Below are 15,274 nucleotides of genomic sequence, written 5' to 3'. Positions count from 1 at the left end.
AGAAAGTGCAGACCGCCTTGTGGAATGGGGATGTGAAAGGTTTGACAAAGGAGGCTGAGGGCTTCCAAAAGATTTCCATTGTGAACACTGTTTCCTGGGAGCCATAGGTGGGGTGGGTGTTGGACGTAGGGTCATGGTTAGGGTTAGGGTAAGAGTTAGGTTTGGAGAGAGAGAAAGTGCGGACTCCCTTTATTAGTGGGGTTTTGAAAGGGCTTCTAAAGACAGTTGAGAGCTAACAGAAGTTTTCCCATGTGAGCGCCGTTTCATGGGAGGCCTACGGTGGGGTGGGTGTTGGAACTGGCTGCTCTCCAGGGTTAGACTTAGAGGCAGGGGTAGGGTTTGGAGAAAAATAAAGCTCATACCACTCTTGTGAGTTTGGAGAAAGCTAAAGCACAGACTACCCTGATGCATGGGGCTGTGAAAGGGCTGAAAATGAAGTTGAGGTCTACTAAAAGACTTCCCTTGTGAGCAGTTTTTCATGTAAGCCTTAGGTGGGGTTGGAACAATACCCGGGTGTTGACTAGGATTAGGTTTAATGTTAAGGTCAGGGTTTCTGGTATGGTTAGGGTTATGGTTTGGAGAGAGAGAAAGCTTGGGCTCCCTTTGTAAGTGGGGCTGTGAAATGGCAGCTAAAGGAATTTGTGGACTATGAAACGCCTTCTGTTGGCAGCACTGTTAACTGCCATTCAGCAGTCACTCGCCCGAGGCGATGGGCTCCGGGGCAGATGTATTCTGCAGTGGAGTGGAGATCACAGCGTGCAGCCCTCAAAGCAGCTGAGGGAGCCACCAGAAGCCAGCAGCCCTCACGAGGGGGCTTTGCTGGAGCCAGGAGTGCCCCCCTCTGTCATACAAAGGCAGCCCCTGAGTGGGGGTGGAGGGGTAGGAAGGCTGAGGTGTCCGGACACCAGCCCAGCGGTCAGAACAGCACTGGGGTTTCCGTGCAAAGGGGAGGGTGGGACCGGCCTCTGTGGGCACAGAGCAGCCTCGCCCATGCCCACCCCACCACCCCTGTAGGCGAAAGAGAAGTCGTTGTTCACAGCAGTTCCCTCCACTAGCAGTTCCCTCCACCGATGACTATTTTTAAATCCCTACTGTGTCAATAAATACTTCCCATGTATCTTGCAGTGCAACGTACAGCATGATTTTATTTAGTAAATTTAATTTTTTTTTTGAAGTCTGCACATCTAATTTGAGACTGTTTAAAATCTGTAGCCAGAAGCACTAGAAGTTTGGACTATAGATGTTCCATTCCCTTTGTTGTTTTCTGACTTGCAGACTAGCAGGTCAACACAATGTCTTGCCTGGAATTTCCTTACACTCTAAAATTAGAGAAGGATCTAAGAAACAATAGCAAATCAAGTCTCTAAATGTCCTGCTCTGGCTTGAGGCTTGGCTGTCATTTAGACTTTCACCTACTTCCTTTTTTCTTAAACTGATTTTACATTAGATAAACTGAATTAAAAAGAGCTCATGCTGCTCAAAATCAAACTGAATTTACTCTTCTCCTGATAAAGCTTTTCATACTCACAATGAAGTGATACACATACGATTTCTGTTAAGCTTGAGTAAATCTTAGACAGCAACCTTTGCCAAGCGTCACAGCCTAAAGGGTTACCTGGCCTGCGAGTGTGCAGAGACTGCAGCGGTGAGTTTTCGGGATTCTGTAGGACACAAGCACACGGGAGCTTTCTTTCCTGAGCTTCCTTACTTCACTACAAGTTACTACAAATCACGAGCATACCAATGATTAAGAAAGCAGGTATACATCAACCTCTTATGAATTATTAACAGGGAAGCACACATATACATCTCTATTATCAATAGAAGCAGCAATCAACGGTAGCAGCAATCAGTAGTAATACCCGAGAAAATACTCAAGGATCAATATTAAAGGTTACTACAAACCTATCCTTAGTAAAGAAGCGAATGTATTTACGATTGGTTACCTATACGTGCATGTATATACACGTATTCCAAATGTTACCGGTATCAGGTGTGATCAAACTGATCCCTCAAACCGACCTCAAAAACAGCCTAATTGAGAAAAACAACCACAGAAAAGGGTCAATGAAGAAAATGGACTTCAGAAGGCAACCCGCCCCCCCCCCCCAAAGAGGGCCCAGGTGTGGCCCTCTTAAAATAACAAGTCTCATTTTGAAGATGACCTGCCTTAGGGAGTTCAGAGTCAGCCAGGTGTCCCTAGCGAAGGTCCAGTTTGTTTAGGAAGTCCTGGAGGAAAAGGGAAAGTTTGTGTGGCACGAGAAGTTCTTAGAGAGAGAGAGGGGCTTCCTTTCTGGTCCAGACCAGGTCATTTTTGTGTCACAGAGATGTAAGAGGGTGTAGGACACCTCCTATTAGATCGGCCAAGAGATGCTGCTACTTTCTGTGATCTTTCACTGGCGACAACCAGTGACGTTTCCTGTTCTCTCAGAGAAAAATCTTACATTTGCCAAACTGCTTTCTTTTCTTGCAGCTTAAAGAGCCAAGAGGGGCTGACATTCCTACTTTCCCCCTTTCCCAAAGTATTTTTCACCTTTTCAGACAATAAACTGCTGTTAGAGTTCCTCCTTTTTGCCCTTATCAGTGGTCGCTAGGGAGGTTTCTGCTTCTTAGGTACGCAGCTAAAGTTCCAAGAGGCCACCTGGGCCTTCTGAAGGATTAGCAGTTTGCAGGCTGCCTGGCAGTTGCATCTGCCGGTGTTTTAGCAGACCTTTTCTGTCAGAACGTCTCCCAGGATTGCCAGGTTACCTCCATGGCCGCTCTGGCCACTGAGAGGGAGAGGCAAGGCTCTGGTGTGCCCATGAAGACAAAGGGAGGTCCTTCGGGCACACTGGCACTCTGGGACGCACCACAGAGCCACGGGGAGGTCCCAAGAGGCTGTGAGGGCACACAGGGGCCTTGGGGCATCCAAGAGGACTCAGGTGCCCGGGCCTCACACCCGCATGCACCACTGGGCCCGTCCAGCCTGGCCCCAGTTGCCAAGGCTCCCCAGCAGGCTGGAGTCGGGGCTTCGCCAGGGACGAGTGCCGCAGCATGGCACTGCCATGCTACTGCCACCACTGAGGAAGCCAAGCGAGCGAGGGTCCGCAGCGGGCCGGGCGGGACCAAAGTCAGCGAGTGCACCCTGTTCTGCAGCGCGAGCCCGTTTCCCTGGAACATCAGCAGTGGGGTACAGCCGGCGGGGGGCATGCCGGTTCCTGAAGGGCAGGGCGGCTGTGAGCCAGGAGCCAGCCCCAGCACAGCCTCCCCTGGCAGGAGGGGAGGCTCCCAGCGGGAGAGAGTGGAGGGGACCCAGCTCCTGCTGCGGGGACAGGCAGCAGAAGGCTGCTCACCTGGCAGGAGGCTGCGGTGCTGCAGGACAGGCACCTTTCCTGCTCTGCTGCCAGCGGCAACCTTGAGGAGAGGGGGCATCGGTGTTCTGACCCAGGGCTTGCAGTTGGCAGGGCAGTGGGCACAGGGCTGAAGAGAGGGCACGGCTCTTCCCTCTGCCTCCTGCCCGGCCTACAGCTCTGCCCACTCTTTCTTAATCAGATGCTGCTTCTGCTGCCTCCAGCAGGCCGCTGGAGGGCAAGGACAAGGAAGCCTGTGACTACTTCTGGGCGTTTCTCACTGGCACCCAAAAGGTAACTGCAGACCTTGTCAGTGCGTGAGGCTCAGCCTGCTGCTCCCAGCTGGGAGCCGCCGTGTTTGCTGCCCACGCACAGGCTCTTGGAGGGCTGCTGGCTGTGCTGAGCTGCTGCCCTCCTGGCCCCTCGTGCCATCACTGCACGCCCCGCGGTGCAGTGGCCCTGCTGGCCATGTTGCCGCCCTCTCACCCTCCCTGTTTGTCTCTCTGCTCCCTGACTGTCAGGAAGAGGACTCGAAGCTGAAGTTTCTGGCCTCGATCTGCACCCTCTGCGGCACCAGGCTGGAGGGGAGGTACCTGCCCGATGGCAAACTGGGAGCGGAGAAGATGGTGAGGGGACACCCAGTGGGGCGGGGAGGGGGGGAAGGCTGAGCTGTCCGGGCACCAGCCCAGCGGTCAGAACAGCACTGGGGTTTCTGTGCACAGGGGAGGGTGGGACGGGCCTCTGTGAGCACAGAGCAGCTTGGCCTGTGCCCCCCCTCGGTCTTGACGCCAATGCTGGCATAGTGACAGCAGCGCTCTGCCTGCCCTGCAGATCGGTGCCACCCCCTGGCAGCTTCCCGTGTCCCATCCTGACCATGCTGTCTCCCTCCAGATGCCACTGCCTAAGTCATCCTCTGCCCACCTGCGCGCCGTGATGTTCCTGGGCTGGCAAGCTGCGTACGCCATCACTGAAAGGAGGTACCTTCCCCAGACCTTGGCTTGGCCAGGGCCTCTCCACAGCATGGGCCTGACAGCAGCAGGCTTCCCCCGTCCCGGCAGGACTTCGGTGCTCTGTCTTAGGGCCTCTGCTTTCCCCTGCGCTCTGCCCATCAGTGGGACAGATGGGAGGGCAGAGGGTGCCGTGCCCAGGGGCTCTCCATCGTCTCCCTTCCCGGCTTTTTTCCCTGAAGGGAGAGGCAGGAGCTGGAAAGGGCTTTGGGCACTGCATGCCATGACTGCCCTCTGTCCCTGGCTCAGCAGCACGGGAGAGGGAGAAGATGCTTCCACACAAGCCTTGCCCACCCAGTACGGGTCCCACCTGGTGACTCCAGGCCCTGACATCTACGGTCACCCTTCCAGGGCATCCGGGCACTGCTCCTAGTGCCAGCATCCAACGGGCGCCTTCTCTCCTCTCCTTGCAGCAAAGAGAACCTAGCAGTGCTGTCACAGCACCTCGGCCCCTGCATCAACACCATCTGCTCTCTTGCTCCAGAGAGGGAGAGGGGCAAGTTGGATGCTTCAGTTTATGCTCAGGTAAGCACTGAGTGAGCTACAGAGAGCCTGCTGCCAGTCAGTTCCCGCGCACTTCTTCCTAGTTAGCTTTGGCTGCTGGAAGACCACAGGAGAAGCAGAGAGACAACAGAGATCCTGAAACACCACCGGGCAGGTTGCTGGCACCACTGGGCAGCTGAGGCCTGCCTCAGGCAGCAGGCATTCAAGCCAGCTTCCCATGAGGAAAGACCAGCAAGAGAGCCCCACCCGCTCTATCCTCCTTGCAGATTCTGAAATCTCTGGACAGCGTGCTGGAAGTGCTGGTGTGTGCTTCGCCAGGCTACACTGCCACCACCCTGGAGATCATCTTGCAGGTCTGTCCCCAAGGCCGCGACGGGGCAGCCCCGCTTTCCAGGCTCTTCTCTTGCTCAGGAGAAGCCTGGGCACCTTGCGTAAACCCTGCCCGGCGTTTCGCAGAACTGCCGCTACGGGAGCTGCCACCGCATCCCAAGGCAGACCAGCAGCTTTTCTCCTCTCAGGCCCTGCTGCCCTTCACAGAATCCCAGAAAGCGGCAGCGCGTCGGTGTGCCGTGGGGAGGATTGCCAGACTGAGCGAGGTCCTGGTCCCCGCTTCTCTGGTGCAGGTAAGGAGCTGGTGGTTCAGGCAAACTCTAAGCACCCCCTCACCCTTTCCTGGTGTCTCAAGCGCACCAGCTCAGCCAAGCTACCGCTGTCCATCCTCTCACCCCCAGGACTTGTCCAGACACAGAGCGGGCACGGTCAACCTTTGCCCCTTCCAGACGAAGCCTGTGCCACTCCTCGGGCAGCTGATGGGGTGCCTCGCCCTGTGCTGTGCCGAGGAGGACCACGACATCAGCTGCGCGTCTGCAGAGGCTCTGCACGCCATCCACAGGATCATGATGGTGCGACAGAGTAAGAGAGGCTGGGGCGGGCCGGCACCTTCCAGACACAAGGGCCCAGTCAACACCAGGCACGGTGCTGTGCCGCTTTGTCCGCCCTCCCCAGCTAGAGGAAGGAGCGGCAAATTCCTCCAACGGCGGAGCAGGGGAGCAGCCGTGCTGCACCAACCCTAGGGGGCTCCCACAGCCCCTGTCGGAGCAGCAGGATGTCCCCTGGGGCAGTGGCTTAGTGGCACTCCTGAGAACCAGCGGACTGGAGAGCCTGTAGCAGTAGCAGCATCGCGGGGCTTCGCTCCTGCTTCAGAGCAGAAAGCCGGACCAAACTCTCTGGCCTTTCTGCAGACTACGAGGCGGTTTGCCCTTCTCCCCCTTGCAACAGAAGACCCATTTCCTCCCCGGCATGTCTCCTGTCCCCACCCCCACCCAACGCAGAGTGCCCCTCTTTGCCAGACACAGGGCCCTGCCACAAACAGAGCTCTCCTTGATGTTCTCAGCTGTCTTCTCCAAGCAGCAGCTTCTCCGTCATTCCTACCACTCACCCACCCTCTGTTTCCCTTGCTGCCCAGGCTACATGATGACACCTGCCCATCCAAAGCTCAGGCTGGAGGAGGAATGCCCAAGCACCTTCCTGCCCAAGGAGACTGCTAACGAGATGACGGTAATCAGCCCCTCCCTCGCTGGGATTCTCGGCTGTGAGGTTGACAGGAGACCTGGATGAACCAGCGCCCCAAGAACTGTAGGCAGGAGGCAGGGTCCGTCACGGCCTACCAGCAAGCCGGCTGCGGGGTCCCACCATGTCTCAGCAGGGAGTAGCCAAAGGCTGGGGTCAGTGGCCAGCATCAGCACCGCAGCTCCAGCTGTCCTGGCCACCCGCAAGGCCTGGCTGCCCACACACAGCCAAGTGTGCCCCGACCCTGACCTCCACCACCTGCCTTCACCCTGCGCGGCGGTTCCCTCTCCGCAGCCACTGAGGCTACAGTCACCCCAGCCCAGGCCAGCCCTTGCTCCTGCCTGTGCTGGGGGCACAGTGCCAGCACTGCCCTGGCTCCCTCTCCAGAGCTGCCCCCACCGCTCAGCTGCGCCCCGCCACCAGGGCAGGCTGTGTGACATGTCTTCCCTCCCACAGGTATTTGGCAGCTTCCTCCTCCCCATCGAGAGGAGGGCCTTCATCCTCACCGTCTTGGAGGGCATGACACAGCCCAGGGTCGCTGACACAAAGGTGATTGCCCATGTGTTGCATATGATCACAGACTCAGAGATGGAAGTTAGCAGTTTGCAGACAGATTGCCCTGTGCTTTTGCCCTCTTGGGGGCTGTTCCCCCTGGCCTGCGTCCAGGGCTTGGGAGCCCCCGACAGCCATTCGGGCTGGCAAAGAGCCACAGGAGGGAAGCATTTGCTGGTGGCAGCTGGGGCCATGGCTGTGCTCTGCTCCATTCTCCCTCGTCTCTCGTCCAGGTGCCATGGGTCATGCAGATCATCCACGACTGCCTGGTGTCAGTCAGCAAGGAGTCACTCCTGGACAGCCTGAACAGGACCCTTTTCCAGATCACCTCCTTGGACCCTGAGCATGCGGTCCAGGGCCTGCTGGAGGCCTTCCCGTGGTGCGATAGGTATGGGGCCCACCCATCCACCTCTGGCACAGCTCAGGACGCCCAGGGCCGGCACAGGCCGAGGGGCGGTGGCTGGGGTGGCCCCACCGACAGCATGCTTTGTCTCTGCAGGGTTGCCACGGCCATGTGGCAGACGATGGTCTCCGAGCCCCGCGTTGCAGAGGACGTGCTGAGAAGCCTGCTGATGCAACGCACAGGGCCTGAGCACGATGGCTTCGGCCCACACCACAGCTGCGTCCGCTCCTGGGCTGTGAGTTCCTGGAGCAGGCCTCGCTCACCCCCAGCGGGGCTGCACTCCCCTCCCCGTCCCCTCCTCCACTCTTCCCCTGTTCCCGAACGACAGCCTCCCCTGGGGCTCCCCAGTCAGGGGGCCCGGGAGCCAGAGCCCAGCAGGGCCACGTGCACTGCTGGGTCCCCACTGCGCACAGGCACGCAGCCCGCCCCGGCGCTGCCACTCTCCGTCCTCCTCCCTCCCCACCTGCTCCTGCCTTGCTGGGCAGCCCGGGGCCGGGCGGCTCCCTGGCCCAAGCAGGCTGCAAGGTGTGGCCCAGGGAGCCCAGGGCAGCTGGCAGGACCCCCGGGGACTGCTGGGGCCTTTGCTCTGGATACGAAAAGCTGGCTTGCCCGTGACACAAAGCAGAGCCGACCCCAGAGAGTCGCTGGGGCTGGGCCCCAGGCCAGGCAGCCAGGCAGCAGGCTCTGCCCTGGTGTCTCCGTCAGCTCAGAGCGGCGCCTCGCCCTCACCTCCCCCACCCCCCAACCCGCAAGCTCTGACAGTGCTGCAGGGACATCCGTGCACTGAGAGCTGCGCCTGGCTGTTTTCTGCAGGTAACCAGTGCCATGCACAAGATCTTCCAGCTGCCCTCCAGCAAAGGCGTTGCGCAGTCCCTGTTCCACAAGTCCTACGTTGCCGTGCTCTTCCAGATCTCCTTCACCCACGAGTGCACGCTGCAGGACTTCAGCATGAGCAGCAGTCAGACGGGGGAGCGCATGTGGCCCCCGGGCAGCTTTCTCAGGTGCTCCATCCCCACTGCCAGGTCTGTGCCCCAGGCCAGAGCCAGGGCCGGGGCTCCACATGTGACGCACGCTGTGCTCTGCATGCAGGACTGCTGTGATGACCATGAGAGCGCTTTTCCAACACCTGAAGGGTGCCGCTTTGGTTGAAGACATCCAGACGCAGGGTGGCTGGGACATGCTTTTAAGCCCTGAGACCTTCCACACAGGTGTCGCTGTGCTGACTAGGTGAGCGCCTCATCAGTTGTCCTTGTCTCCCCTGGCATTCTTCTCCCGGAGGTGGAGGGCCCCACGTGATCCCCTTCCTCGTGGCTGCTGGGGTGTGCCCAGGGGTCTGAGGGACAACGCTGACCCTGAGTGCTGGTGACGGAGGGATCTCAGAAGAGACCGACAGGGGGAGTGGCCGCTTTGATCTTTAAGGTCCCTTCCGACCCGAGCCATCCTACGGTCCATTCTGTGATTTCCACGCCGCTGCCTCTGAGAGTTCCTGGGAGAAGGGCTGCTGTTGCCCGGTGCACGAGGAGGACTCGCAGGACCTGTCACCTTCCAAAGCGCCCCTTCCTCGGGGACCAGCGGGACAGGAGAGTGCTGGGGCTGGCTCTGCAGGCAGTGCCGCAGCCTGCGCTGCAGCTGTGTGGCAGAGCAGCCGGAAGGGTGGCCAGCAAGCACGGGAAGGCCCGGGGGCCTGGGGATCCGAAGCGGTCAGGAAATGGCATCTGTTGGAAGGCCACAACTTGCGTGTAGGCGGGGCGTCTCTCAGTAAACCGAGCACATCTATGCTCGTCACCCTCCATGCTTGCAAAAGCAAGGTGTATGGCGAAGGGCGGGCGGCCTCTCCTCAAGCGGATAGCACCAGCTGCTGAAGCAGAGGGCAGAAATGCAAGCCTTGCCCTGGCCTGGCCCATGGGATAGCAGCTAGCGCTGGCTGCGCAGTCCCAAGGAGGTTCGTTTGCCCAGCTTGGTGCTACCAATGCGTTCTTCCCCTGGCCAGGGCTCTGCGAAGCAAAGCGCCACTCTACTGCACCTCGACGTTTGAAGAGGCAGTCACGGGTCTCTGCCAGAGACGGAAGCACAAGGAGATCGTCGCCATGGCTGTCTTCACGGAGGTAGGGCCTAGCGGCAAGTGGTGCCTTTCCGAGGTGCCTTGAAACTCCGGGCTGTCTGGCAGATAGGGGAGGGGCCAAGTTGCCAGTCTGATGGAGCTGGGCTGGTGACTGCGCTCTCCTCCCAGTCACTGAGGCCTTTTCCACTGAGGGACCGGGCCTGGAGCATTTGCATTTTGTCCGTCCTCGTGGACAGCTCCCTGCACACAACCTCTTCCGAAAGTGCAGGGAGCAAAAGGCTGCAAGTGGTTCAGCGGGCAGAAGCAGCAGGCGAGGGAGCTGCGCTGCGTGCCGCGAGGCAGAGCTGTGACTGGCTCCGGGGCCCTTGCCCCGAGCTGTGTGGGAGGGGTGATTCAGCGTACTGCCAGGAGTCCTGCCGGCTGGGCCAGGCCCTCACGGGGCTGCTGGGTGTCTTTCAGTTGCTGGACTGCGTCGACTTTGAGCAGCACATCGACGACTGCATCCTGAACCTTCTTCAGTCACACATGCACAGTCAGTCCTTGGTGCTGCGTAGGATGGCGGTCACAAGCCTCGTCGTGCTGTCTACGAGACCCAAGACAGTGAGTGGGGGCATCTGGGCCAAGTGGCGGCATCCACCTGGGGCGGGGCTGCAGGCGCTGTTGCCCGCAGAGGCTTGCTTGGACTTTGCCAGGAATCGGGAGGGGCGGTAGTGGCTCCACTGCTCTCACTGCCTTCTTCATCGGCCCCTGAGCGCTTCTGGCCAGCCCCTGGACCGTGCAGCACGAGGAGAGCGGCACCGGTGTCCGCTCAAAGGCACCTCCTGCTGTGCCAGGAAGAGGTCAATGCCAGGCCCCAGGCCGGCCAGCGCGGGGCTGCCTCCGCTGCAGGAGCACTCTACCCAGAGCAGTCATCCTGCTGAGGTTGGGAAGATGAGCCCCCACACGGGGCCAGGCTGACACAAGTGGCTGCTTCGGCAACCCAAGGCAGCAGCCTTCTGTCCCGAGGGGCCTCAGCATGCTCCGTGCTGGCCTAGAGACAGACCTCTGCCCTGGGCTGCGCCCGCTGTGAGCAAAGGGCTTCTGCTGGAGTGGTCCTCGGTGTTTCTGAAAAAGAACTGCTGTGTTTCATGCAGGCAGTAACTCTGCAAGGCCTGCTGCCAGAGGTCATGCAGCAACTGCAGGATGCCGACGGCGACATCAGTATGAAGGCCCTGACTGTCCTCCGCAACGCACTCCGGCTGGCAGATGGGCAGGTGGCTGGCCCCATCGCTCTGCAGCTACCGGAGAGGCTCCTGCCCCTCTTTGAAAACGTAAGGCTGGTGGGCAAGCCGGAGGTTTGGCCAGCGTGGCCACGGGGCACGTGAACGTGGCCTGGGGGTGGTGCGTCCCTCTCCGCGTGTCTCACTGGCCTGCGAATTCTTCTCCCACCACGACCCCTGGCCACGTGCTGGAAACGTTTTGCTTGGTGCTTCTTGGGCTCTCCTGCTGGGGCAGTCCCTCCCTGTGCAGAGCCCTGCAGACGTGTGCTCCACAACGGCAACTTCTCCTCGGCCCCTCGCTGCCCGTGGCAGCTTCTCCCCTTGCCACGTGTCCCCTTGCCAGCCCCAGGGTGGAGCATCTGCAACCCACTGCCTTGCCCTTCCTGCGTCCTGAGCCATTTTGCACTGCCTGCACGCTTGGCCTTACCTACCACAGCTCACTGCAGCGTGAGAGCCAGGAGCGTGTCTCCCTATGAGCCACACCGACCCCTTGCTCACTGTGAGCTCGGAAGAGCCTGGACTGAGGTCCTCACTTGTTCTGTCTCGCCAGGAGTCCAGCTGCGTGAGAGAGCTCTCCATCCTTCTCTGCAAGGACGCCATGGAGGTGGCAGAGGGCACCCATGAAACGGAGATGAAGAAGCAAGTGCAGAGCACCCTCCTCCCCCTCTTCTTCCACCTGCACGACCAGAACCAGTGTGTGGCTCAGGTGGGGATTTCTAAGCTGAGCGGTCGCTTGAGGGGGCAACACCCCTCAGGAGGGCCTGCGCATCAGGGGCACGGGCTGTTAGCAAGGCTCCCTCTGAACGTGCCTCACCCTGGGGCCGAAGCTCCTGAATCCAGAAGAAAGGTGCAGAGCCCCTCCGTGCGTGCACCAGGCCCACCACAGCCGTTTTGCCCTTGCTGCGCCTCCACCCACACAAAGGGCCAGAGCGGAGGGGCCTCTCCCTGCCCCACATCCAGCCCCACACGCCGCCCTCCACAGAACAGCCCGCTGGGAGGCTTCCTGCAGCCCTAGAGCTGTCAGGGGCCGAGAAGGTGGGCACGGGCGTTTTCCAGGCCCGCCCTGCCTGCTCCCAGCAGTGCTCAGCAGTGGTGCGTAGCCACGGATACCTAGGCACTAGAGTTTTCACGGGCACCGGCCTGGGAAGGGAGCTGCAGCCAGGGCAGGGCTCTGGCCCTGTGTCCGCGGTGGCGGGCTCTGGAGCCCAGGCCCTAGGGAACAGCCTGCTGGGGTCCCCGTGGGTGGTGCCCCCGGCTGCCTCCTGCCGCGGCGCCTCGGTGACTGCAGCGCTTCGGCTGCCTCCTGGCCTTGGCTGCAGATGAGCAGCTCTGGGGGACCTCTGTCCTGCAGCCCCAGCAGCACAAACTGCCAAGCCTGGTGCTTGCCCCACACCTCTGCTCGAGCACTGAACCCTCTGGCAGACGCCTTCCCCGGCTGCTGCACCTCCCCAGCAAGGGCCGGGAAAGCCCCCGAGCCTTGACGACGTGCGGGACAACCAGGTCCTGTCCCACGCGCACTTGTTTCATCTCCCGCTCTCTGCTGCTCTGCAGGCCTCTCGGGAAGCCCTCCTTGGTGCTGCCAAGCTCCTCAAGTGGAAGCAGCTCAGGAACCTGCTGGAGACAGCGCAGCCACAGAGGGTTGGCAAGTGCCTGGTAAGGACAACTGCCCGAGGGCTCCCAAAACCTGGCCCAGGCGAGGCCTGCCAGCCCTGGCCCAGGGTGTGGGGTGGGTAACCCTTGCCTCTAGCCACTGCTGCAGGCCAGAGCCCCCAGCTTGCAGCCACGCACGCGCCCCCACCCCCACCCCCCAGCACATAGCAGTACAGGCTCTTCGACAGCCTCGTCGCTCTCCCAGGTCCCAGGCATGCCGACAGCTGACCCCTGGCAGCGGGGTGGCACCTCAGCACCCTGCCCCCTGCTCCCTCCAAAGCCTCGCCCCAGCACCAGCTGGCTGCTGGCTGGGCATCAGGTGTCCCGGCAGGGGAAGCCAGTCCCGGGCACAGGGCCTGCCTGGCCAAGGGGAGAGGCTGCACCAGCCCCATCCACATGTACTGCTCTCTTCCAGCTGCTGAGGCACAGCAGCAGAGTGGATGATTACCTGTGCCAGAGCCTGCCGTACCTGTGGAGCCCCCAGGAGCCCCTGCAAGAGGCGGCCGTCAGGTTCATTGGTGAGTCACAACCCCACGGGCCCTCTGTGCCGCACAGCAGCTCGGCCCCAGCCCCAGCTGCTGCGGAATCAGCCACGTGGCTGCAGAGCACTGCCTGCTCAGAGTGGGCCTGGAGTGCCTGTGGGGCTCCCTGCCGCCCTCGCCCACCCCTGCCCACGCAGCGGTTGTGGTGGGAAGCTTAGCGGGTGCCTCGCAGCCTCCTTGGGTGTCGTCACGCTTGGGCACACGTGGCCAAGCCGGCGGGGATGCTGAGGGGGGACTGTGTCTGGGCCGAGCTGGCCAGCGGGATCTGTGATGGGCTGTGTGTACCTAGGGCTTGCCGGGCAGCACTTGGTGGATGGGCGCGAGGAGAAGCTGAAGAACATCATCGAGGGTGAGTGAGGGCAGTGGGCTATCAGCAGGAACTGGCTGGGAGGAGAAAAGACCCTGGGCAGTGAGCTGCGACCCCTGCCCCAGCCGAGGAGGTGGGGCGGCCTTGGCAGGAGGGGTTCCTGGGCTTGCTTCCCACTGATACGGGCTCTGACCTCCGCTCTCTTCCTTTCCACGTCAGCACTCAGAAGCACGGAGGGCTACAGCAGCCCTTCGGTCTCCTCCCTGGTGGCTGAAACCATCCTGGTCCTGCGAGCTCCCTCTGAGTTCAGCCTGCAAGCGCTACGTTACCGGCTCCGGAGAGTGTGGGAGAGGAGGCCCCGCGTCCCGAGAGCTGGCTGGCTGTGCTGCTGCAGCTGTGCTCAGCGCTGAGCCCAGCTGCAGCCCTCGGGCCCTGCCTGCCCCTTCGTGTGCTCCCTTCGTTGCGCCCTCTGCTGGGCTTTCCCCAAAGAAACAGCCCTCTTTCTTCACCGCTTGAACGTGTCATTTTTTCTGCGAAAACCGGACGGTTAGAAAACTCCACGGCACCAAGCTGCTCTGCTAGGCTGCGAAACCAAGAAAGGAGAAGGAAAGCTTCTGCTTCCCTGGCCGCAGCGTGTTAGAGCAACCCACCGCCTCGGCCTTCCTGGGCCTCGGGCCATTTGGCTAGGAACAGCACAATTTTAGAGCGAGCCCGATGGTACGGAGCCGATAGATTGCATGGCCAGCCCTGAGGCTGGCTGACAGCCTACTCACGTCCCCTGGATGAACTTTGCTCATTATAATCTCATTAAAATGCCCAGATACACCTCCGTTCCAAAGGCTACCTGCCTCCAAGGTGCAACTCCCTCTCACTGAGCACGCGCTCCGAATTTCCCTGAGCGAACGCAAAAGCGAGAAAAATTTATACCAATCACAACGAAGACGCATATGACTAGAGTCACTCGCTACCTAAAAGCAGGAACATAGGCTGAGCTGTCACCCCCCCGGAGCACACACCGGGGTGTGACACGCCTTACGCGGGCCAAAGCGACGGTGACGACGGGGTCAGTCGCGGCGCAGCGACCGAGGCGGCCGCCCGGCAGCGCAGGACTACAGCTCCCAGCATGCCTCGGGACGGAGCAGCCCACGTGACCCCGCGGGGACTCCGCAACGCCCCCCCCCGGGGCCGTTCCCCGCCTCTCCTCTCCTCTCCCTCTCCTCGCTCTCCCTCCCTCCCTCCCCCGCCCCTTTTCAGCCGGGCTCGCCGCCGCCAGACCCCACAGCCCCGCGGAGCACGGGTCCGGCGCGGCGCGGCGCGCCCCCCGCCCCGCACAAGGGCCGTTGCCCCAGGAACTGCTGCTGACGGTGCGGCGCCCCGACCGCCCGCCGCCTCGCCCCGCGCGCCGTCCCGGGGCGGCCCCAACCACCAAGCCCGTTGTGGTGTGGTGTGGTGTGGTGTGGTGTGGTGTCCCGTCCCGTCCCGAACCGAGCCGAGCCGAGGCGACGCGGCTTCTGCCCCGGAGCAGGGCGCCGCCACTTCGCCGCGGGCAGGGGCACCGACGAGAGTGGCGGCGGCGCGGGCGCCACCGCGCATGCGCGGGGCCGCTTAGCCTGCAGTACCGGCTTTTGGCCAGCAGGTGGCGGCAGGGGGCCGCAACCGCGCCGGTCCTCGGGTGCTCGGGTCCTCGGCTTCCCAAACCGTTTTCCCGGAGACCCGCAAAGGAAAACGGCAGAAAAACGCACCCCACGCCGTCTCGGGGAGGAAATACCTGCCCTGAGCAAGGCTGGAGGGGAGGCACCTGCCCGATGGCAAACTGGGAGCGGAGAGGAAGGCGAGGGGACACCCAGTGGGGCGGGGAGGGGGGGAAGGCTGAGCTGCCCGGGCACCAGCCCAGCGGTCGCAACAGCGCTGGGGGTTCTGTGCCCCCCAGTGGGGGTGGGACGGGCCTCTGTGGGCACAGAGCAGCCTGGCCCGTGGCTCCCCGCCCCGGTCTTGAGGCCAATGCTGGCACGGTGGCAGCAGCGCTCTGCCTGCCCTGCAGACCGGTGCCAGCCCCTGGCAGCTGCCCGTGTCCCACCCTGACCATGCCG

At 61.4% G+C, this 15,274-nt stretch overlaps 1 protein-coding gene across 6 annotated transcripts; it reads left to right on the top strand.

Annotated features, from left to right (window-relative positions):
- The first annotated feature begins 3,300 nt into the window (after window positions 1-3,300).
- Window positions 3,301-13,600, top strand: LOC310889673 (maestro heat-like repeat-containing protein family member 6). 6 transcript variants are annotated; one of them, XM_083817506.1, is made up of 19 exons: window positions 3,301-3,955; window positions 4,161-4,306; window positions 4,750-4,861; window positions 5,107-5,193; window positions 5,359-5,463; window positions 5,572-5,752; window positions 6,306-6,397; window positions 6,866-6,958; window positions 7,195-7,599; window positions 8,178-8,365; window positions 8,454-8,591; window positions 9,355-9,469; window positions 9,886-10,026; window positions 10,560-10,736; window positions 11,236-11,391; window positions 12,237-12,338; window positions 12,751-12,853; window positions 13,167-13,226; window positions 13,404-13,600. In XM_083817506.1, exons 1-19 carry the CDS (start codon window positions 3,953-3,955, stop codon window positions 13,592-13,594), a joined length of 2,595 nt encoding a protein of 864 aa, XP_083673632.1. In that variant the 5' UTR covers window positions 3,301-3,952; the 3' UTR covers window positions 13,595-13,600. The 6 variants fall into 6 exon arrangements, with proteins under 6 accessions (XP_083673632.1, XP_083673631.1, XP_083673629.1 ...); XM_083817505.1 differs by having other exon boundaries at window positions 5,359-5,752; XM_083817503.1 differs by having other exon boundaries at window positions 5,107-5,463.
- The last annotated feature ends 1,674 nt before the right edge of the window (window positions 13,601-15,274 follow it).

Source organism: Anser anser, assembly GCF_964211835.1.
Source record: "Anser anser genome assembly, chromosome: Z".
Lineage (NCBI taxonomy): Eukaryota > Metazoa > Chordata > Aves > Anseriformes > Anatidae > Anser > Anser anser.
This window is presented reverse-complemented; position numbering and strand designations above follow the sequence as displayed.

Excerpts from the sequence above, each read along its gene's own strand:
- LOC310889673 (XM_083817501.1), top strand. Across the intron at positions 12,339-12,750 it reads AGAGGGTTGGCAAGTGCCTG|CTGCTGAGGCACAGCAGCAG; the intron begins GTAAGGACAACT and ends GCTCTCTTCCAG. Across the intron at positions 13,227-13,403 it reads GCTGAAGAACATCATCGAGG|CACTCAGAAGCACGGAGGGC; the intron begins GTGAGTGAGGGC and ends TTTCCACGTCAG.